This window comes from Mustela nivalis (genome assembly GCF_964662115.1).
Source record: "Mustela nivalis genome assembly, chromosome: 17".
Lineage (NCBI taxonomy): Eukaryota > Metazoa > Chordata > Mammalia > Carnivora > Mustelidae > Mustela > Mustela nivalis.
This window is the reverse complement of record NC_139036.1, coordinates 41,027,268-41,049,568: the sequence shown is the minus strand read 5'-3', so window position 1 is coordinate 41,049,568 and position 22,301 is coordinate 41,027,268. Positions and strand designations below refer to the sequence as shown.

Here is a 22,301-nt window from a genome sequence, read left to right as displayed (position 1 = left end):
CTCTTAGGCTATGGTTCTTGGTACGTTAGTGCCAATGTGTCTTTACTTTTCAAGAAGAAAGCTAACCACCTGTGCCTCCCTCATTTAGGACCTGGTACAGTTGCACATTTACTCACTGGCCAAACACTAACAAAGGTGAAAAGGATAACTACATTTCATTCGTTTTTCTGTCCTTGACACCTCCAATCTAAGGGACTGCATGGTATCCTGGGTCTATGAGGCGATGGAGTTAGAAGATAACCAGTGGGGAGTACAGACACACCTGTGGGCTCCTCACCTCTCGGGGCTTCCATTTCACAAATCCCGAGTTGGCAGGAGTTGTGACTGTGGCTCTGGGGAACCAGCAAGACCTCTCCTATCCCTCCCAAATCAAGACTCATGCAAAACACTGGCAAAGGAGCCAAGTTTACAGTCTAAATTTTATTATCTCCAAGTCACAATGCTGATCACAAATGTGCACCCTTTAAAACGGTAACAAACAACAACAACAACACACATGGAGAAATTCTTGCAACGAAACACAGTGGACCAACAGAGACAACTGTCACAGTGTCTTAAGGTCTGGGAATCTGGGCATGCTGCCCACAGGCTTGTGGAGACATCTTCAGGTTTAAGGCAAAGGGGACAGCCTACAAAAGGCACAACCATCAGCCACCCCTGGAAGAATCTCTTAGTTATTTCCTCCTTGGAGTCTACAGCTTGAGTGCCTCTCCCCACTCCCCACCCCACACCTGTGACTCAAAGAGTGGTTAGATTAGCTGCTGGAGAGAAGGAATAGAAACAGTGACATTACCTGGGGAGACATAGCCACCACCATCTCCCTCACGTTCTGTAGGACTGGGACAGTGGCCAAGTTACTCCCAGCAGACGCAAGTGCTGCAGCAACAGGAATTTCTCCTGCAGAGGCAGCAGGGGAGTGGTTCAGCGCCGTGGATAGGGAGGAAGAGGGAGGAACCCTTGCCCCGAAAGTGACTGGTTTCCTTAGGCCTGAAGCCCAGATGTTTTGCAAGGATAGGAGCAGAACTTGGGGAAAACCAGGTAGTAACATCTAAAACACTTGTAGCAGGAAAGACAAGAAGAGCAACCGTAAAGTACAAGGTAGCTTGCTGGACAGTATCTGCCTCTAGAGAGATGCATTGGTCCATAGCAACTGGAAAGGGGGTGTCATAGGAGGGATGGAAAGAAGAGAAGCAGGGCCCTCTAATTCCACTTACCTCAAAGACTGAGCCCTGAGGACTATATGAATATAGTCCCCTAAAAGGCAAAGGCTTACTCCACTCTCCCTTTCTCACAAAAGCATCTGGTTTGCCATCTCTCTCCACTGTAGAGACTTTGCCCTCAAGTAGAGGACTGATGCCTACCACAGTACAGGGACTGATGGAGGCTCAGATTCCTGAAAACAGAAGTCAAGTTGGGCTCCTACCACACACTCTGAGCTTTTCTCCACAACACTCTGTGGACGGCTCTGCTTCCACAGGGTTAGAGGAATTAAGAGAATCCAAGTATACAACAACAAAGGACGGCCAAAAATGAAAGGCCACCTCTTTGCAGGCTTGGTAGAGGAAAACTGGCTGGTAAAATTTCAATTATCTGGGATGCAGGGAAAATCCAAAAGTGAAAGCAGAGGAGCTAGAAAATAAGAAGAATTAACCTGTCTCATTTAAAGGCAGAGAGATAAAGAAACTAAATGAATAAATAGCAAGCCAGGTTTTAAAAACGAACATCTTAAGAAACAAAACAAACAGGAATGAGCTTCCCTGGGAGAAGACACTTCAATTTCCCAGGAAAAAATGAAGAGTAAAAGACATGGACTTCTAGATGTAGACCCAGAAGCTGGCTGGGTCTCTGCTCCTCTGAGCACAGCCAACTCCAGTAAAGAGTAGAGAGGGGAGGAAGTCCACTTGTTTGTCCCTTTCTCCAACAGAGCCTGTCCTCAGAGGAGGTCAGGGTTCCTTCTCATTCAGCTGCTTGCTGGTAGGAGCCACCCTATATCTTTGAAGCCCTCCTGGGAGTACACAGCCAGCTGTATTTCTCTTCTTTCCTGGGTTCTCTAACAGCGGTGGGGAAAAGGGAAGAATCATCAAAGCATTAGCTATTTTCAAAAAGCCACCTTTCTAAATAATGTGTTTTAAAATAAAGTCCCTAACAAATCAACAGAAAACCCCCATGGTCTTTCTTTATGACCTTTAAAATTAGCTCTGCTACGAACATCTCAAATTTGTATTTCCCCTTTCCTTAAAAAAGAATATCCTCCTGCATTTTTTCCTTGCAGCTTCCCAAATGAAATTCCGCCAAGTTAACAATGATTTCTGCTTCAACCCTGCTCAGTGCATTTGCAAAACAAAGCAGCTGGCCAATTTTGAGACTCCTGTAAGCTTCCCCATAAGATATCTCATGATTACAACTTGAAGCATTAATTAGGGGATTGTTAAGCAAGTAACCACGAGCATTAGTTTTAAGAATTTATAAGAAGCAGGGCACCTGGGTGGTTCAGTTGGTTAAGCGACTGCCTTCAGCTCAGGTCATGATCCTGGAGTGCCAGGACCGAGTCCCACATGGGGCTCCCTGCTCAGCAGGGACTATCCTTCTCCCTTTGACCCTCCCCCCACTCATGCTTGCCCTCTCTCTCTCTCAAATAAATAAATAAAATCTCTAAAAAGAAATTATGAGATCGTAATACCCATATACTTACTTTTGTATGATGTTTGATTTAAAATACTTGGAAACTCCTATTAACTGGAACCCCTGCTTACAACCTGAAATAAGAAATTTCGAATTTGTTACCAGTCATTAAAAAAACCAACCAACCAACCATGGAGACACACCCAGAAAAGGAGAGAAAACTAGGAGAAAAGAAAGCACACTGATGTTGGAAGCAGCTTTCATACCTCAGGTGGTGGGGGCTTAATGGTGACTGGCTGAGGAGTCCTCCGGGGTGGGGAGGGCTTTGGCTGCACCTGCTGCTGGGCGGGGTTATAGTATGTCACTCCTCCATATACCTGTGATGGGGCCTGTGACCCCAATAAGGTAGAAGGAAAAAAGTTAGGGATAAATTCACCTAAACTAGGATGAACAGGAAACATTATTCAGGTAAAAAAATGAACTCAGGAATTTTATAAATCTCTAAGCTGTTCCCCTTTAAAATAAGTGATTATTCATTTCTGCCTTACTATATCCTAATTATGTTCTGGTTTGTACTTTTTCAAAGTACTACTTAGCTTTCTCTGACTCCTACCATCAACTGAAAAATGGAAGAGGCTGAGCTCAATGGTGACACTTCACACACCGGATGGTGTCAACCTGTTGGGAGTTAAGCAGTACAGGGAGTGTAAGGATAATACAGCTTCTCCATTCAACTGAATAAAGAGCAGACATGGACACCTAAGACATACCGAAGCACTTGAATGAAACACCATTAAAGAAACCGAAGAGGGCGCCTAAGTAGCTCAGTCTGTTAAGCAACTGCCTTGTCTCAGGTCATGATCCCAGGGGCCTGGGATCGAGTCCCATGAGTCTACTTCTCCCTCTTCCCCTTCCCCCTGCTCACATTTGCACACACTCTCTCTCCTCTCGCAAATAAATAAAATCTTTAAAAAGAAAGAAAGAAACAAACAAACAAAAGAGAATAAACAGATGATGGGCATTACATAAGCTGCATTTCCAGCTCCTGACCACCAAGAGGCATCCTGGCGCCACACACAAAATCAGTGGCAATGAAATGTTCTTTCAAATTGAGCATTCTCCCCATACCACATGCTTATCTGATTTAAAGGATGTGTACCTAGAAAAATCGGCTCATTAGCCATCTCACCTGCGTATTAGGATACAGATGAGGTGGTGGTGGGGGAGGCAGTGCCCCTGGAGCATAAGGGTAACTGGGATTACCAAAGTTCATGACGCCTGGAGCAGAAAAGTAAGTAGGAGCAAGCAACTGCTGAGGTGGTGGCTGCCCTGGAGACATGGACACTGGTGGGGGATAGAGGCCTGGATTAGGCAGAGGTGCCGCAGTCTGGTGGGGATGTAAACCTGCACAGGAAGAGGAAAACAAAAACTGAAACAGAGAACAGCATCATTTCCATGGGATGGCTTGGCTGCCCTGCTCAGCACAGACTCAGGATGGAAGTCCTCAGGATGGACTCAAGACGAGTTTGTTGCCCAAGCAGCCAGAGTGGCTAGCCTTGTGAGCAAGCAGCATAGAGCTCAGAACGATGGAGTCTGTGAAGCCCCCAACACATATCCTCATGTACTGGAAAAATACAAGCAGAGGGGCAAAGCTTACCTGGGTGGGGAAGGTGCATTTCTGGCTGCACAATCATGCCCTGGGGAGGCAGTGGGGCAGGGCTGTCACCATGGGTATAGATTGGTCCCTGGAACTGCACTGTAAGATATCACATTGGGACTCTCATAAACCCTCACTCTTCATATCACATGGACAAATCTCCTTGTCCCCCAAACCCTTTAAAAGATGTTCTCAATTTTCCAAGTGAAGAAAGCAGCAGCCAGACAATGTCTGATAACCACTGTGAGAAGTCAGAAGGCAAACTCAGAAGGCAAGAGGCTGGTCTCTTAGTTCACTCTGGGCTGCCAAGAAAGGTGTGCCAATAATAAGAAAAAACTCACGTGGATCATAGTAATGTCCCTCCATGATACTGATGTGCACAGGAGGAGCAGGGGGCTCTGGCACAGGTCTTTGCCGCTGAGATGAATAGCGTTTGGCTCGCCCACCCTGGACACCCTGAAATAAAGAGGTCTGAGCAAAAAGACTCCAAGAGAGCTGACTCTCATATCAAGTTCCACCTTCCTTCAGATGCTACAAAACACACACCTGGTACATGGCATATGTATTTGCAAAATGAGGGGCACCTGACTGGCCCAGTCAGAAGAGCATGCAACTCTTCATCTTGGGGTTGTGAGATTGAGCCCCATACGGGTATAGAGATTACTTAAATAAAGGAAAAAAAAAAAAAAAAAGAAAGAAAGAAAGAGTAGAAGCGCCTGGGCTCAGTAGGCTAAGCGTCCAACTTCTGATTTTCGTTCACGTAATGATCTCAAGGTCACAAGATCAAGACCCACACTGGGCTCTGTGCTGAGCTGAGCATGGGGAACTGCTTAGGTTCTCCTTCTCTGTCTCTCTCTGCACTGCTCCCCCACCCTCTGCTGAGCACTCTTTCTCTCTAAAAAAAATAGAGGAAAGAAAAGAGGATTTGCAAAATGAATTGAAAAACCAACGAGAAACATCAAGATCTAAACCTGGGCCCTGCTACCCTTTCTGGAGAGCCAAATTAAAAAAAATATGGGTAAATCAATGAAACACTGACTCCCAAAATGTTAGCTTAGTTTAAACCATGCAGCCCCCTCCCCCAACTACTCCCTCTCCCTTTCTGTACCATTTCTTCCATCCGGTTAAACTGAGGTCCTGCTCCCATATGTATGTGGTTGGGCATACCTGTGACACAGCAAAACAAAATTCACGGCTTAAGAGCAGATAGGTATGCGTGGGACTAAAGAGAACATCAAGAAAACTGACAAGTTAAAGAATACAACATGGGGAACTACTTTCTTCTTTTAAACTGACAAAATTCCTTTTAAAGTATCTCTGTGGGTTGCCTGGGTGGCTCAGTGGGTTAAGCCTCTGCCTTCAGCTCAGGTCATGGTCTCAAGGTCCTGGGATCAAGCCCCACATTGGGCTCTCTGCTCAGTGGGGAACCTGCTTCCCCCTCTCTCCCTGCACTAACTCTCTGCCTACTTATGATGTCAAATAAATAAAAAAAATTTTTAAAAAACAAAATGAGGGACGCCTGGGTGGCTCAGTTGGTTGAGCAGCTGCCTTCGGCTCAGGTCATGATCCCAGTGTCCTGGGATCGAGTCCCACATCGGGCTCCTTGCTCAGCAGGGAGCCTGCTTCTCCCTCTGCCTCTGCCTGCCATTCTCTCTGCCTGTGCCCGCTCTCTCCCCCCCTCTCTCTCTGATAAATAAATAAAATCTTTAAAAAAAAAAAAAAAAAAGAAACAAAAATAATAATAAAGTATCTCTGCTTCCTGTCAATAGCATTTGGAAATTTGCCCCTACTTGTATGCAAGCTGAGTACAACAATAAAAAGCCTTTAAATGTGGGGAAAAAAGGACTTCAATGAGAAAATGCAATTTTCCCACTAAATATTTCCCAGTACAGACTCTGGGAGGTTATAATCAGCACAGTCCATTATCAAACATATCGAAAAAATTTCAGCCCTAGTTTGAGAAACAACTGGACATTCTGTGAATGTGCCCAATTGTTCTTGGCCACAGAGTTCTAGGCTGGAAGTCTGGGAAGACACTCCTCTCTGGCTGAAAATGACTCACGACAAAAAAAGGGTATTTTAGAGATTGTCTTCCAATGGCAATAAGGTATCTGTAGAAGGGTATAGTCCTCATCCTATGATTAACTCCAGGTCCAGTTTAGGCTACACGGGTTTTTGGTATTCAAAAATCATGCACACCAGAAAAGGATGCTGAAATTCCCAGTCCCAGGGGCACCTAGGTGGCTCAGTAGGTTAAGCCTCTGCCTTTGGCTCAGGTCATGATCCCAGAGTCCTGGGATCAAGCCCCACATCGGGCTCACTGCTCAGTGGGGCGCCTGCTTCCCCCTTCACCTCTCTGCCTGCCTCTCTGCCTACTTGTGATCTCTCTGTCAAATAAATAAATAAAATCTTTAAAAAAAAAAGAGAGAGAGAGAAAGAAAGAAATTCCCAGTCCAAATGAGGATTATCAATTTTTAAATTCAAATCAGATTTCAGAAATTAAGGAAAGAATCCTTTTATCTACCTGACTGGAGGGAGACATAGACAGATGGGCAAGAACGATGGTAAATAGGTCCCAGCTTCTAGAACTATGCTGTCTACTGTGATATCCAGTAGCCACATATTATTATTTAAATCTCAATTAATTAAAAGTTCAGTTCCTCAGTCACTCTGGCCACAATACAAATATTCAAAAACTTCTGACACTATGAAAGTTCTATAGGGCAGCCTAGTTCTCCATTAAGAAATTTCTTTAGGCTTTCCTTTCAAAGAGACTAGACAATTCTCATCCAAATTCAAGTAAGTCTGTCTCTGCCTTCAAACATTCAACCATTAGCTCATATAATAAGACTACTGCCACCATCTTCCAACTTTTCCTACAGAGAATGGGTAAAAGATTCTGTATGCAGGAGCTCCGTATCAATGACTAGTCAGGTAATAGTAGGCCAAGTAGTAGGGGTAGCCTTGGGTAACAGATAAAACTTCTCTGAGGTCTTTGGATGAATATACCCACGAATCCCTCTGTTTCTTTCAATGAGAACAAAGATATTTGTCAGACCCCATATCCCTGAGACCTAAATCCCATACCCACAAACCCAATGATGAACAAGGTAAAAAGCTAGTCACTAACCCTAAAGTACCTACCACGAAGCTCACGTGGTTGCAGGAATGAAGGCTGCCCGGGACTCCAATTCTGTTCTGTTATATTTAGTTGTGCCACATCTTGCTCAAGTCCACTTGTTGTAGAATCCACCGGAGCCTCCCAGTTTCCAGTCTTAGCAGGTGGAGGAGGGGTCGTTTCTGGGACTTGAGGTGCTGGGTTTAGCCCTTCAGGTGGAGGGGGCACCTCTTCTGCAATCTTGACTGCATCTCCAGCTTTGATTCTGGTTCTTCTTGCCCGGGAGTAGGATTTCTTCTCAACAGGCCTGTCAGGGGCTGGTGGTACAGTGTCGGGAGCAGCAGCTGGTATCTCTGAGGTCGCCTCTTCCTTCTCCGGACTGCCAAGCACTTGAGCATCAGCTTCTGGAGATGGGTCCCGTGCAGGAGTCTGCTCTAGGCGCCGTGATCGGTAACTGCTTTCATGTTTAACAGTCTCACCAGACCGACCACCATGCTGCCCACCAGCCTCCATAGGCCTAAAACCAGCACGGCCTTCCTTGAAGCCCCCAGATCGAGAGTAATTCCTGGGAGTAGACATTCGGCCAGTCCCTGCAGCATTCCTATTGATAAATGTCCTTGGTGGTAGGGTGCCCCCAGGACCCTGGTGGCGATGGGACTTGTTTGGTCGCTCAACAATCCAGTTTGGATCTCTTTGCGGAGGACTCCCAAACCTAAATAAATGGAACGACAAAGTCTTAAGAAAAGAAATAATAATAAGAGAGACCACTAAAGATCTAAACTGAGGGTCAGGGAGACTTCCCATATTCCTCATCCACTGAATTACAGGCTGGAATGGCATTTTAAAAAGCAGAGTTCTGGGGCGCATGGGTGGTTCAACAGGTTAAGCCTCTGCCTTCAGCTCAGGTCATGGTCTTAGGGTCCTGGAATCGAGCTCCGCATTGGGCTCTCTGCTTAGCCAGGAGTCTGCTTCCCCATCTCTCTTCCTGACTGCCTCTCTGCCTACTTGTGATCTCTCTCTGTCAAATAAATAAATAAAATCTTGAAAGTAAATAAATAAATAAACAAACAAACGGATGAATGAATGAATGAATGAATGAATAAATAAATAGCAGAGTTCTTTCTACAAATATAAACAGTGTAAACCAAAACTTTCTCACCTAGGCTTCCGGATTCTTCGGGGTTTGATGTCATCGGGATCGTGAGCTGAGCGGATATCATAGCCATAAAGGGCAATGAGCTCCTGTCGGGACTTTGGAGCTTGTTCATCTTCCCGGAATTTGTCATGTTCCCAACGACCCTCATCCTTCCAGAGCTTTCGCTGACGCCCCTTGGGTCTGGATAAAACCAGGGAGAAGTATCTTAGGTAGGCAGACTCTGCCAAGTAAAGACACACACACACAAAAAAGAAGGCTGGGCAGAGAAACAGGAAGAACTTCACTGGTCTCCCCATCTTCCCAGATGGAGCGCACAAAACCAAGAGTGAATCACAGCACTGCAGGGCCTGCTGGGCTCAAACAGAACACACACAGAAATACGGGGAGACTACCTCAAACTACTCGGCACCCTGAAAACATCTCTTGCTTGTAAAGCAACTTACACAAGTACTTCATGTCCCAGAGGCTTGAGCCTCAGACTAAAGAAGACAGTGAAGTATGTATTCAGATCCCAGCTCCTCCACCAATAGTTACCAAAGACCCTAAGCCTCACTTTCCTCATTTGTACAAAAATGATAATCATAATAACCTTAAAGTATTGTGAGCAGTAAATTAGCAAAGTGCCTGCCCTATAGTAAGCACTAAATATGTACTACACAGTAGCACCAAGAGGCTGTTACCTGACTTCCTCCTCCTGCGTTTGTCCTCGAAGATCATGCTCAAAGAAAAGCCCTTTCCGGGGTATGTATGCTGGGTTCTTCCGGTCTTCATCATCATCCAAATGCTTAGGGCCCTTTTTACCCACTTTGTTCTCCACAGGTTCTGTGCTCTCCTAGAAGACAGATAAAGGGCTCCTTATTCTCTCCAAGGTTAAGAGCCCTTATTCTGACCCCCAAAGTGGAGGCCTTTGGTGAACACTGACCTGTCCATCCCCACTCTGCCTCTCTCCAGTCACAGTGCCTTTGGTGTCAGGCTTTTCCTCTCCTTTCTCTTCTTTTGCTGAAGAATTAGCAGCATCATTGGCTTCTGATTTCAGCTCCACTTTGGAGTTTTCCTCTTCACTGTATTCCCCTTCTTCACCCTGAAAAAAGTTACCCTGTCAGTTCAAAACGGTGCTTTTCCCCATTCTTTAAGTGAACATTTTCTAATGAAATTTTAATATAATGTAAGGATTAAAAACAAACATATCAATATCCTTACTAAAATTTCTGAAGGATGGGGCACTTAAAAAAAGCACAATAGAAAAAATAAATGCACATACATTTATACAGATACATGTAAGTTTTCCAGGATATGGAAGGAAATGTTAACATTGGTAGCCTCTGGGGAAGGAGCCCAGGAAATATGAAAGGGAGGCTTTAAACTGCCTAGAATACAGAAGGAGATGTTAATAATTTCTCTCCATCTTCATGGATTGTTTCTTAAACATGCAGGGCCTAAAAATTACACTTCAACTCAAGTTGTGAATTCTCCCATCTCAAAATGGTTTAGGCAGATTCTCAACCTTTTAGATTATGTGGACCTTCTTTTTAGGCTCTCTAATTTTCATGGATTTCCATTAGACAGTAACTTGGTGTAATATCCACTGACTGAAAAAACGTATGACAAACAACTACTATACATTCAATACATCAAAATAAATTTACATTGCATTAATTTATATATTCAAAAACAGTACTACATAAAGGTGGGAAATATAGACTTAGTCTATAAATAATAAGCTCAACTACTGAACTTGCAAACTCTTTGTAATAACACTATGATTTCTCAAGGCACTATTTACTCTCAAATAAGGAAAGAGTGGATTACATTTTTTTTTTTTAAGATTTTATTTATTTATTTGACAGAGAGAAACAGATCATAAGTAGGAGGAGAGGCAGGCAGAAGTGGCAGGGGAAGCAGGCTGCCTGCTGAGCAGAAAGCCCAATGCGGGGTTCGATCCCAGGATCCTGAGATCATGACCTGAGCCGAAGACAGAGGCTTAACCCACTGAGCCACCCACGCGCCCCTGTATGATTTTATCTGAATGAGAGCAGAGCAAGCAAGAGAGAGAATACGAGCAGGGATGAGGGGCAGAGGGAGAGGGACAAGTGAATTCCCCACTGGGCAGGGAGCCTAATGTGGGGCTTGATCCCCAGACCCTGAGATCACCACCTGAGCCAAAGGCAGATGCTGAACCGACTGAGCCACCCAGGCAAGCCCTACCCACACCGTTTTTTTTTTTTTTTTTAGATTTTTTTTTAAAGACCTTATTTATTTATTTGAGAGTGAGAGAGAATTAGAGAAAGAGAGAGAGCATGAGAAGGGGGAGGGTCAGAGGGAGAAGCAGACTCCCTGTCAAGCATGGAGCCCAATGCTGGACTCGATCCTGGGACTCCAGGATCATGACCTGAGATGAAGGCAGTTGCTTAACCAAATGAGCCACCAGGTGCGTTACCCATAGCTTTTTAATAACCAAGCACCCTTGATTCTTCCCATGTCCCCTCAGTCAAGAGTTATCCTTCTCCTGGACATGGCGATAGATGGGTAGTAATCCTTTAGTTCTTTCCCTGATTCTATGTTCCCAGCATGTTCTGAAGACGAGACTGCAAGTCCTGTTCGATATGCATATGTGACCTTAATTCATTAGTCCCCACCAAACACACACACACACAGACTGAATTCAAACATCTTAAAATAGTATTAGCATGATTAATGAAAGAACTTTGTTTTATGCTCTACCCCGTCCAGTCCATGGTGGAATGTCAAATGAGGCAACTCTTTTATTCCAAATGAGAAACTAATTTTATTTCCAGGGAAGGACAGAAAGATACAAACAGGGTAATGCTGAGGAGACTACAAATTAGAGTTAAAATCTGGCACCTACTGAAGCCAAAAGGTGCTACCCCAAGATCACACTGCTTTGGCCAAGAGCTGACACCAAAATCCTTTCCAGAGACAAATTCCTCTACTGCTGATTTTACCTTCAATGAATGCTCTCCCCTAAAGCAACTGCTTCCCTGGTAGCATTCTCACACAGAAGTTTTAGCCCATTCTTTCATTCCCTACATATCTCAAGAGTATGAGGTATGAGGTAGAGTTCTTATCTTCCTCATTCACAGTATCTCTTCTAGATCTAAGTTCTCCAGCCTCACTTTAAACTCCTAATCCCGTGAAGCTCCTGTCACCTAGCCACACCTCTATGCCTTGCATCAGCCCACCCTGCCACTGACCCAGAAGACTGGCAAGGTGCTCAGTCTTCACCTCTGCTACAGGCATCTGCTTCCATAGCCACACTCCAGACAAGTCAAATCTGGAACTGCTATACATTAAAAAAAAAAAAAAGATTTTATTTATTTATTTGACATACAGAGATCACAAGTAGGCAGAAAAGCAGGCAGAGAGAGAGAGAGAGAGAGGAGGAAGCAGGCTCCCTGCCGAGCAGAAAGCCCGATGCGGGGCTTGATCCCAGAATCCTGGGATCATGACCCGAGCCGAAAGCAGAGGCTGAGCCACCCAGGCGCCCCTACATTTTTTTTTAAAGTACGCCCCATACCCAACATGTGGCTTGAACTCATGACCCTGAGATCAAGAGTGGCATGCTCTGCTCACTGAGTCAACCAGGAGAACCATCCTGTACATTTTACTTAACTTACTTTATTTATTTATAAAGATTTATTTATTGAGAGAGAGGGAAAGCACAAGCAGGAGGGGCAGGGGGAGAGAGAGAGAATTTCCATCAGATTCCATGCTGAGCATGGAGCCCAATGTGGGGCTCCATCTCACAACCCTGAGATTACTACCCAAGCTGAAACCAAGTGTCAGGACATTTAACTGTGCCACCCAGGCACCCCTATACATTTCATTTTTATGCTGTACATTTTTTAAAAAGTAGACCTGCTTCTCTTTAAAAACTCTTACATACTCCTTTGATCAAAACTGCCACGTGCAAAAAACTGACCTTAGACTCTTACCTCACCCCATATACAAAAATTAACTCAAAAAATGGTGGCACAGTCAGTTAAGCATCCAGCTTTTGGTTTTGGCTCAGGTGGTAATCTCAGGGTTGTGAGACTGACCCCTCCTTCAGAATCCATGTTCTGTGAGGAGTCTGCTTAAGCCTCTCTCTCCCTGGTGGTGCTCAGTTAAGCATCTGCTTTTGGCTTGGGTCATGATCCTAGGGTCCTGGGATCAAGCCCAGTTTATCAGGCTCCCTGCTCAGTGGAAAGCTTGCTTCTCCCTCTCCCTCTGCCTGCTGCTTCCCCCCTCCCCCTGCTTGTGCTCTGTCAAAGAAATATATAAAATCTGAAAAAAAAAAAAACTCTCTCTCCCACTGTCACTCCCTACTGCGTGCACCCATGCTGTTTCTCTCTCTCAAATAAATATATCTTAATAAAAATTGGGGCACCTGGGTGGCTCAGTAGGCTAGGTGTTTGCTTTCAGCTCAGGTCATGATACCAGGGTCCTGGGATCGAGCCCGTCAGGATCCCCACTCAGTGGAGAGTCAACTTCTCTCTCTTCCTCTCCTCCTATTTGTGCTCTCTTTCTCAAAAAAAATTTTTTTTTAACTCAAAATGGATCAAAAACCTAAATATAAGAGCTAAAACTATAGAACTCTTACAAGAAAACATAGGAGTTAATCTTCACGACTCTGGTTTTGGCAAGGATTCAGAAAAGCCTTCTGAGGGCATCAAAAGCAAGAACAAAAAGAAAAAAAGATACACTGGACTTTATAAAAATTGAAACCTGACACCATCAAGAAAGTAAAAAGAAAACCCAAAGAATAGGGGAAAAAAAGATGTGCAAATCATGTATCTGATAAGGAACTTTTTTTTTTTTTAAGATTTTATTTATTTATTTGACAGAGAGAGATCAGAAGTAGGCAGAGAGGCAGGCAGAGAAAGAGGAGGAGGCAGGCTCCCCGCTGAGCAGAGAGCCAGATACAGGGCTCTATTCCAGGATTCTGGGATCATGACTTGAGCCGTAGGCAGTGGCTTTAACCCACTGAGCCACCCAGGTGCCCCGTGATAAGGAACTTTAATCTAGAATATTTTATAAAGAATTCGTACAACTCAAGGGAACCTGGGTGGCTCAGTTGGTTAAGCAACTGCCTTCAGCTCAGGTCATGATCCTGGAGTCCAGGGATCAAGTTCGGCATTGGGTTCCCTGTTTGGGGAGGAGTCTGCTTCTCCCTCTAACCCTCCCCTTTCTCATGCTCTCTCTCTCTTTCTCTCTCAAATAAATAAAAACCTTAAAAAAATTTCTTACAACTCAATTAAAAGACAGCCCAATTAAAAAATGGACAAAGAGGGGTGCCTGGGTGGCTCAGTGGTTAAAGCCTCTGCCTTTGGCTCAGGTCATAATCCCAGGGTCTTGGGATCGAGCCTCACATTGGGCTCTCTGCTCGGCAGGGAGCCTGCCTCCTCCTCTCTCTCTCTCTCTGCCTGCCTCTCTGCCTACTTGTGATCTGTCTGTCAAATAAATAAAAATCTAAAAAAAACAAAAAATGGACAAAGAGTCCAATTAGGCATGTTTTCAAAGGAAGATACACAAATGGAAAATATATAAGGAAAACTGCTCAACATCATTAGTCATTAGGGAAGTGCTAATCAAAATGAGGCACCATTTCATACTTACTAGGATGGCTAGAATCAAAAAGTCAAGGCAAGAAAATTACATGCTGGTGAGTACATGAAGAAATTGGAATTTCCATATATTGCTGTTGGGAATGTAAAATGGTGCAGCTGCTTTGCAAACAGTTGGACAGTTCCTTAGAAAATTAAACATAGTTACCATGGGGCACCTGGGTAGCTTAGTGGATGAGGCATCTGACTTTGGCTCAGGCAATGATCCTGGGATCAGGTCCTGCTTTAGGCTTCTCACTTGGTGGGAAATCTGCTTTCCCTCTCCCTCTGCCCCTCCCCCTTCTCATGCTTGCTGTCTCTCTCTCTCAAATAAATAAATGAAAAGTAATCTTTGGGGCACCTGGGTGGCTCAGTTGTTAAGTGACTGCCTTTAGCTCAGTTCATGATCCCAGGGTCCTGGAATCAAGCTGCACATCAGGCTCCCTGCTCGACAGGAAGCCTGCTTTCCCTCTCCCCTTCCCCCAGCTTATGTTCCTGCTCTCGCTGTGTCTCTCTTTGTCAAATAAATAAAATCTTAAAAAAAAAAAAAAAAAAGTAATCTTTGAGGGAAAAAAAACATTTAAAAAAAGAAAAAAAATTACCATGACTCAGCAACTCCATTCCTAGATATATAGCCAAGAAATGAAAACACACATCCACACAAAAACTTGTACACTAATATTTATAGTAACATTATTCATAATACATAAAAAAATAGAAACCCAATGTCCATCAATGAATGAACTGATAAAGAAAATGTGGTAAACCCATACAATGTAATGTTACTCAGCCATAAAAAGGAATTAAGTACTGATACATGGTACAACATGGATGAAAATTGTGAAAACATAATGTTAAGTGAAAGAAGCCAGTCACAAAAATTCATATATTATGATTCCATTCATATGGAAGGCCAAGATAGGAAAACTCCTAGACACAAAAAGTAGATGTGTAATTGCTTAGGGACCAGGGGATGAAGATGGAGGAACTAAGGGGCAGGGGGAATAACAGCTAAAGGATACAAGGTTTTTTTTCAATGTGATGAAAATGTCCTGCAACTAATCGTGGTAATAACTGCATATATCTATGTATATACAAAAAACCCCACAGAACTGTACATTTTAAATAAATTGTATGGTATGCGAATTATATCTCAATAAAGCTGCTTAAAAAAAAAAAAAACCTGCCTAGGGGCCCCTGGCTGCCTCAGCCTGTAGAGCAAGCACAATGAATGTCAGGGTCATGAGTTGGAAGCCCGTGTTGGGAGAGTAGAGTTTATTCATTTTTTTATCTTATTTTTAAAATATTTTATTTACTTATTTGATATACAGAGAGTGAGAGAGCACGAGCAAGGGAAGCAGCAGAGGGAGAGGGAGAAATTGGCTCCCCGCTGAGCAGGGAGCCAGACTTTCAGCTTGATCCCAGGACCCTAGAGATCATGACCTGAGCTGAAGGCAGATGCTTAACTGAGCGACCCAAAAGCCCCTAGAGTTTACGTTAAAACGAACAACAACAACAAAAAAAAAAACAAGAAAAACACACCAAAAAACCCCAGTCTTTTACTCCTATTCTTATTCGCTTATCCTCTCATCTCCAACTTAAGATATCCATTCCTTTGATCCTTCCACCTTCTCCCTACCAGTCTTATTCCACACCTTCCTCTCTTTTTTTTAAAACTTTCCTCTCTCTTCAGTCTCCATGGCCTATTCACTTCAATCACTAATAAGTTCCAATCACCAAGTACCTTGCCACTCCCCTGTGCCAAGGACCGGATCAACTTAAAATGTCTGCCTTTTTTGTCTACAACCAGACTAATAATCATCAAAGAAGGGATTTTTAAAAAAGGTCATATAGGGGCACCTGGGTGGCTCAGCGGGTTAAAGCCTCTGCCTTCGGCTCGGGTCATGATCTCAGGGTCTAGGAATCAAGCCCAGCATCCATCAGGCTCTCTGCTCAGCAGGGAGCCTGCTTCCCTTCCTCTCTCTTTGCCTGCTTCTCCGCCTATTTGTGATTTCTCTGTGTCAAATAAATAAATAAAATCTTTAAAAAAAAAAAAAAGTCATATAAGCTTACACATCAGTGCCACCTCCAACCTCAACTACTTAAACCTCCTTTAGTCTGAAAATTCCTCCCCTGATCCTCCCTCCACTAACCTCCCTACTTGATGTCTTTCCTTCTATTTCATAAGGAAAACAAAATGAAGAGAATAGCAGTTTCCTTCCTCCATTCCTTTCCTTCCCACCTCTCTATAATTACCAAAGAAAATGTTTCCTTTGGCTGTTTCCTATTTCCTTTCACAAAGCCAATCAAGGACACCAGTAAACTTATTATCTACTGCCTCTCTTTTCTTTCCCTTTCCACTCCCTTCCTTCAATTTTTAACCATACCTGATTCTCCAATGTGAAAAAAATAACCACCAAAATCTCTCTTGACCTCAGTCTTTTTTCCAGCCACCATCTCTCTAGCCTCCTTTTCACAGTCAAGTCTCTTTAAAAAAATCCTCTTGGAAGATTCTGGGAAAATGGCAGCAGCATAGATTTTTTTTTAATTAATTATTTTTATTAACATATAATGTATTATTTCCCCCAGGAAATACACATTACACAAAAACACAGACCGGGGGTATGGGTCGTGAATCGTCAGGCTGACACATTTCACAACACTCACCATAGCACATACCCTGCCCAATGTCCATAATCCAACCACCCTCTCCATACCCACCTCCCTCCACCAACCCTCAGTTTGTTTTGTGAGATTAAGAGTCTCTTATGGTTTGTCTCCCTCCTGATCCCATCTTGTTTCATTTTTTTCCTTCCCTACCCGCCAAGCTCCTACCCTGCCTCTCAAATTCCTTGTATCAGGGAGATCATATAATTGTCTTTCTCTGAATGACTTACTTCGCTCAGCATAATACCCTCTCAGTTCCATCCACATCGTTGCAAATGGCAAGATTTCATTTCCTGTGATGGCTGCATAGTATTCCATTGTATATATACACACCACACCTTCTTTATCCATTCATCTGTTGATGGACACCTAGGTTCTTTCCATAGTTTGCTATTGTGGATATTGCTGCTATAACTATTTGAGTGCATGTGCCCCTTCAGATCATTACATTTGTATCTTTAGGGTAAATACCCAGTAGTGCGATTGCTGGGTCGTAGGGTAGCTCTATTTTCAACTTTCTGAGGAACCTCCATGTTGTTTTCCAGAGTGAGCAGCATAGTTTCTGACCCCTTCAAATCTCCACATGAAATGAGGGCTTCTAGCCAGCAAAATCAAAGTCCTAATTTAAACCCTTTATTTTTAAAGATTTTATTTACTTGACAGAGACCACAAGTAGGCAGAGAGGCAAGCAGAGAGAGAGGGAAGCAGGCTCCCTGCTGAGCAGAGAGCTTGATGCGGGGCTCAATCCCAGGACTCTGGGACCATGACCTGAGCCGAAGGCAGAGGCCCTAACCCACTGAGACACCTAGGTGACCCCATTTAAACCCTTTAAAAACAACATTTATACCAAAACTAGGTTACAAAGTATCCCCCAGATGCCAAAATATGAGTACACAGGAATAAAGCACCAAGACCCATAAGACCTGCATCAGACTAGTGTCCGTACTCAAGAGAGACGAGTAGTAAATGGACCTGAGAACAGGTAGTAAATGGAACTGAGAACAGGAGAAGCCTGAACTTATCAACAGGTATTTGATAGAAAGCTAAACTAAGACAAAGGGTTGCAACTAGGACGGATCTTAGTATCTCCAATAGCATTTGAATGTGAGACCCCTCCAGTAAGAAGCTCTGAAAGGGCTAGAGCTGTCTATCCCCTCTGAAATCTTGCAACTGACAGCTCCCTTCAACTGACAGCAACTGACAGGGCTCTCTTCTAGATAGGGTCCCACACCAAAGAAAAACTTGAGAGAAGGATCAAATTGAGGAGGGGGCAAGAGGAATGAAGAGAAGCTACAAAACATGTTGGGAAAGGGAACAAGAGCAGGAAATCTCAGAAAGCAAGCCATGTTTTCTTTTCTTTTCTTTTTAAAGACTACAGGAAAACAACAGAAGAAAGAGCTCTATGAAGTTAGAAAAAGCTACTCTGGGGGGCGCCTGGGTGGCTCAATGGGTTAAGCCTCTGCCTTCAGCTCTGGTCATGATCTCGGGGTCCAGGGATTGAGCCCCACATCAGGTTCTCTGATCACTGGGGAGCCTGTTTCCCCCTCTCTCTCTCTGCCTGCCTCTCTGTCTACTTGTGATCTTTCTCTCTGTCAAATAAATAAATAAAATCTTTTTAAAAAATAAAACTAGAAGAAACACAAATCCATTTTAATTGGGTTCACAATGTATTTTAAGATTTGGACTCAGACCCATCACTTAGCACCAGTCACAAACTTTTCATATCCTCCAACTTGTCATGCCATCCATCCCTTCAAGACCCTCTTCCCAGACAGTGTTCCCTCTGCTCACGCCCACTCACCTTTCAAGTCTCTATTTTAACATCTCATCCTCTAAGCATTTCCAAACAGTTAGTTGGCTACCCCTGCCATGTGCTCCCAAAACACTTTATGCTTCTGATATTGTGACACTTATCAAACATTACTATAATAACTTGTTTAATTGTCTGTCTTCCCCCAAAATGCAAATTCCAGGAGGGGAGAACCATGTCTTTTATTTCAGGGCCTAGTTCAACTCCTGGCACAGAGCAGGTACATAATGAAGAAAAGGAACAAGTAAACCCCTTCATGATCTGGCCCCTGTTCACTGATTTGCCTTTATTTCTGGTATCCATCCTGTCCCAACAATGTTCCAGCTACACCAAACTACTTTCAAGTTTCCAAATAATCAGTCTTCTCTCCTATGTCTGGACTTTCACAGCTGTTGTTCCCTCTGCCTATAACATGACCTGACTCCAACTTATTCTGATTGCCTAAGATAGATTCAGTACTCAGCCACTAATACCCTACTTAACTCTACCCCAAGCAGTTGTCACATCATATAACTGTCTGCATGTTTATCTCACTTCCTAAGTCATTCCTAGACACAGAAATTGTAGTATAGCGTTCACTGTTGCATCTCTACAACTTAATGGAAATCTAAAATGTACCAAGAGTTCTATAAAGTTTATATAAAATCCAATTCCTCCTGTCCATAAACTCATGACCCAAATTCCAGAACTCAGGCCTTTTTATTCAACAACTCCAGGAAACAAGCAGCCATTCTCATAGTATCTCCAGTAGTGCACCAACCAACACAAATAAGACCACAAAAGCTTGGCTTATGGAAAATTTCTCCTGAATTTAAGAGGGAGAAAGCTCCCTATAAACTGAGGGGTGTTTCTGATACAAACCACTCAGAATCCTGCCCTTTTAAGGTTTTCAGATATACTTGGGAAAAATATCCAACTAGCTGGTTTCATTCCCTAAGCAGCATAAAAGGAACTGTCATTCTGTGAAGGGCTTCAGAACGTTCTCATCCTATTTAGAACCTTATTTTCTTCAGACAGGGTGAAAAGTGAACTAACAGGGTTAAAAAATATGAAACCTGGGGGTGCCTGGGTGGCTCAGTGGGTTAAAGCCTCTGCCTTCAGATCAAGTCATGATCTCAGGGTCCTGGGATCAAGCCCCACATCGGGCTCTCTGCTCCGCGGGGAGCCTGCTTCCTCCTCTCTCTGCCTGCCTCTCTGCCTACTTGTGATCTCTGTCAAATAAATAAATAAAATCTTAAAAAAATATTTGAAACCTGAAGAGGCATGCACCAAACTTCCCTCACTCTAAGTAAACAAGACCTTTTGTGACAGTTTCTGAAAAGCATAAATGAAGAATGCACAGGAGAAATAACAAGTAGGTCATGGGTACTTTTGAACCACAGGTGCGTCCATGTTTTTAAAACACATGTAAAAATTTCCAACCTGTATACCATACAAAAAAGAACCCATCACACTCACTTCAGAGTCTTCTGCACTTTCATAATCCGACAGCACAGCTGAAAGAAAACAGAAATATGTAAAGAAAGAAAATAAACAGAAATTATTCGAAACACATTTCCTGATTGCTTTTTAAGTCAAGTTAAGACTCTCATTCAATTCTGACAACAACCTACCAGAAAGATAAAATTATAGTCCCCACTTACAAATGGGGAACAGCGTCAAAGAGTGATTTGCCCAAGATCATACTGCTAAGACGTAGGTCTTTGTCACTGTGCGACAAAGAGCCGCGTTGTGGCACCTTCCTCCAAATCCTTAAGTTTGAGAGGATGTCAATTGGTGGAAATAGGTGATCTGAGTTTACGGTCAAAAAACTTGTAATGATGCTACTCACCATCGCCCTCGATGCCATCTTCACTCTCCTGAACGAAAGAAGACGACATGGGTTAGTTCCCTGATTTCCAAAGGGCGGGGAGCTGAAGACTCAACACGGAATGTTTGAAACGGGAGATGAGGAAAGGTACATCTTTAACAAGTAGCAACCAAGGGAGGTCCGGCCCCTTCACTTCCAGCCCCAATTCCTGAATAAACATCCGCTTTTCTCGTGCAGCGGCTCTGCCCTTCCCCCAGAAACCCCTAACAGCTCCTCCTCCCTTGGGGTTCCAGACGCACTGGGGTACCTCTCTTCCCTAACATCTAATATGCCCCAGCATCTACCATTAACTCCTAGCTTCCCATCACCACCTACACCCCGCCCCCCGGCCCGCCCCACCCGCGCGTACTCACACATTCCGACTCCTCAGCGCTCTTAGCGCCCCCGCTCTCCACCCGCCGCAGATGAAGGGCCCCCGCTCGGCCTCCGCGCTGGGAAGGCAGAGAGCCGCTGCCACCGCCTCCAGCACTACCGCTGCAGCTCCCGCCGCCCCGCGCCGGGGAGCCGCCGCTGTCCGAGCCCGAAGCACCAGACTCCTCGTCCTCCGTGTCCTGCGAAGCCCGCTGCCGCCGCCGATCCGCCATCTTACGAAGAACGGCCGCCGCCGGCCAGCTCCTGACGTACCGCGCCCGTCGCAGGGACTGCCGGGAGGCTCCGGAGCTAGTCCCGGCATGCTTCACGTGCAACACTAGCCGCCGCGCTTTTCAGGGGGAGGGGCTTAGAGGCGGGGCGGCCGCCCTGCGGCACGTTTGCCGGCGAACGGGATTACGTAACCGGTGACGTACGGGGGGCGTGCCGCGACCCCTGTTTTCCCTTGGGTGGGCCGGGGGCGAGGAGAGCTGAGGCCCCGGTTCCTCGCCCAGCCATTTTGGGACTTCCGAGGGGAAGGAGCCCACTTGTCACAGCTTCACTGCGGCATTGGGACTGTTTCATAGTTTTCTGTTTCCGTTTCTCGTTTCTACCCGCGTTTGAAGCAGATCATTTTACTGCGTTCCATTGCTTGGTAAAATCACGAGCCAAGGTAAACCTCTAAAGCTGTTGTGCTGCATCACATTTGCCACAGCAGCCCATTGGAAGTTGAAGAGTGAAGGGAAAGCGAGTTGTCTGCAGTGAAGCTCGAGGACTTAGTGTTGCAGCGCTACCGTGTTTTCTCATGTCCTCTTCCTTGTATCCTCCCACCCCGGCTGTCATCTCTCCCACAGTGCAGGCTGGTATGATGCTAGACTTAACGAAGATTTTGGAACCGATTTTAAAAGAGATGATCATAGGAACTGGCGTTGGTTCAATATTCTGGCATGATTTTCTCCTTAAGGGTTACCAGACAGGTAGATGAGGGGAATGCTTTGATTTTGGCAAGAGGTTGTCAGCAATGAAGAAAAAAAAAAAAAAAAAAAGGTCTCTTTTCTTTGGACCATAACAAGTACATTCAAAATGCATAATAAGATAAGTTATTAGTTTGCCTATAGGAGTGCACGTTAATAATATATATAAAACGGTGAAAGGTAACTATCGCATAGCATCGATTTCTGCCCTCTGTACTATTTTTACAAGTTGTGTGGCTAAAGATTTGATGTTGACCAAATTTATAGACAATATGAAACTAGGAGGCATTTTGGATGCCTTCATATAGATTCAGGATCCAAAAAGATCTCAACTGGTTAAACAAATGGCCAAATGTGACAACTTGTAAATCCAGCTCCAAAACCCAGCTGCCTGAGTTCAAAATGGAGGATGGAGTGTTAGAAAGATCTGGAGGATCTTTTCAAGGTAAATTGATGCAAATGAAGCCACCAAGTTT

At 44.3% G+C, this 22,301-nt stretch overlaps 1 protein-coding gene across 1 annotated transcript; it reads right to left on the bottom strand.

Moving 5' to 3' along the window:
* Positions 1 to 401: 401 nt before the first annotated feature.
* On the bottom strand, positions 402 to 21,218 carry CASC3 (CASC3 exon junction complex subunit). Its single transcript, XM_082704928.1, has 14 exons — positions 20,857 to 21,218; positions 20,465 to 20,492; positions 20,092 to 20,129; positions 9,476 to 9,634; positions 9,234 to 9,385; positions 8,557 to 8,733; positions 7,424 to 8,109; positions 5,388 to 5,446; positions 4,621 to 4,735; positions 4,280 to 4,378; positions 3,812 to 4,026; positions 2,889 to 3,011; positions 2,693 to 2,756; positions 402 to 2,050 (listed from the first exon to the last, which is right to left on the bottom strand). The coding sequence occupies exons 1-13, from the start codon at positions 21,085 to 21,087 to the stop codon at positions 2,733 to 2,735; spliced, it is 2,106 nt and encodes a 701-aa protein (XP_082561054.1). The 5' UTR covers positions 21,088 to 21,218; the 3' UTR covers positions 402 to 2,050; positions 2,693 to 2,732.
* Between the last annotated feature and the right edge of the window lie 1,083 nt (positions 21,219 to 22,301).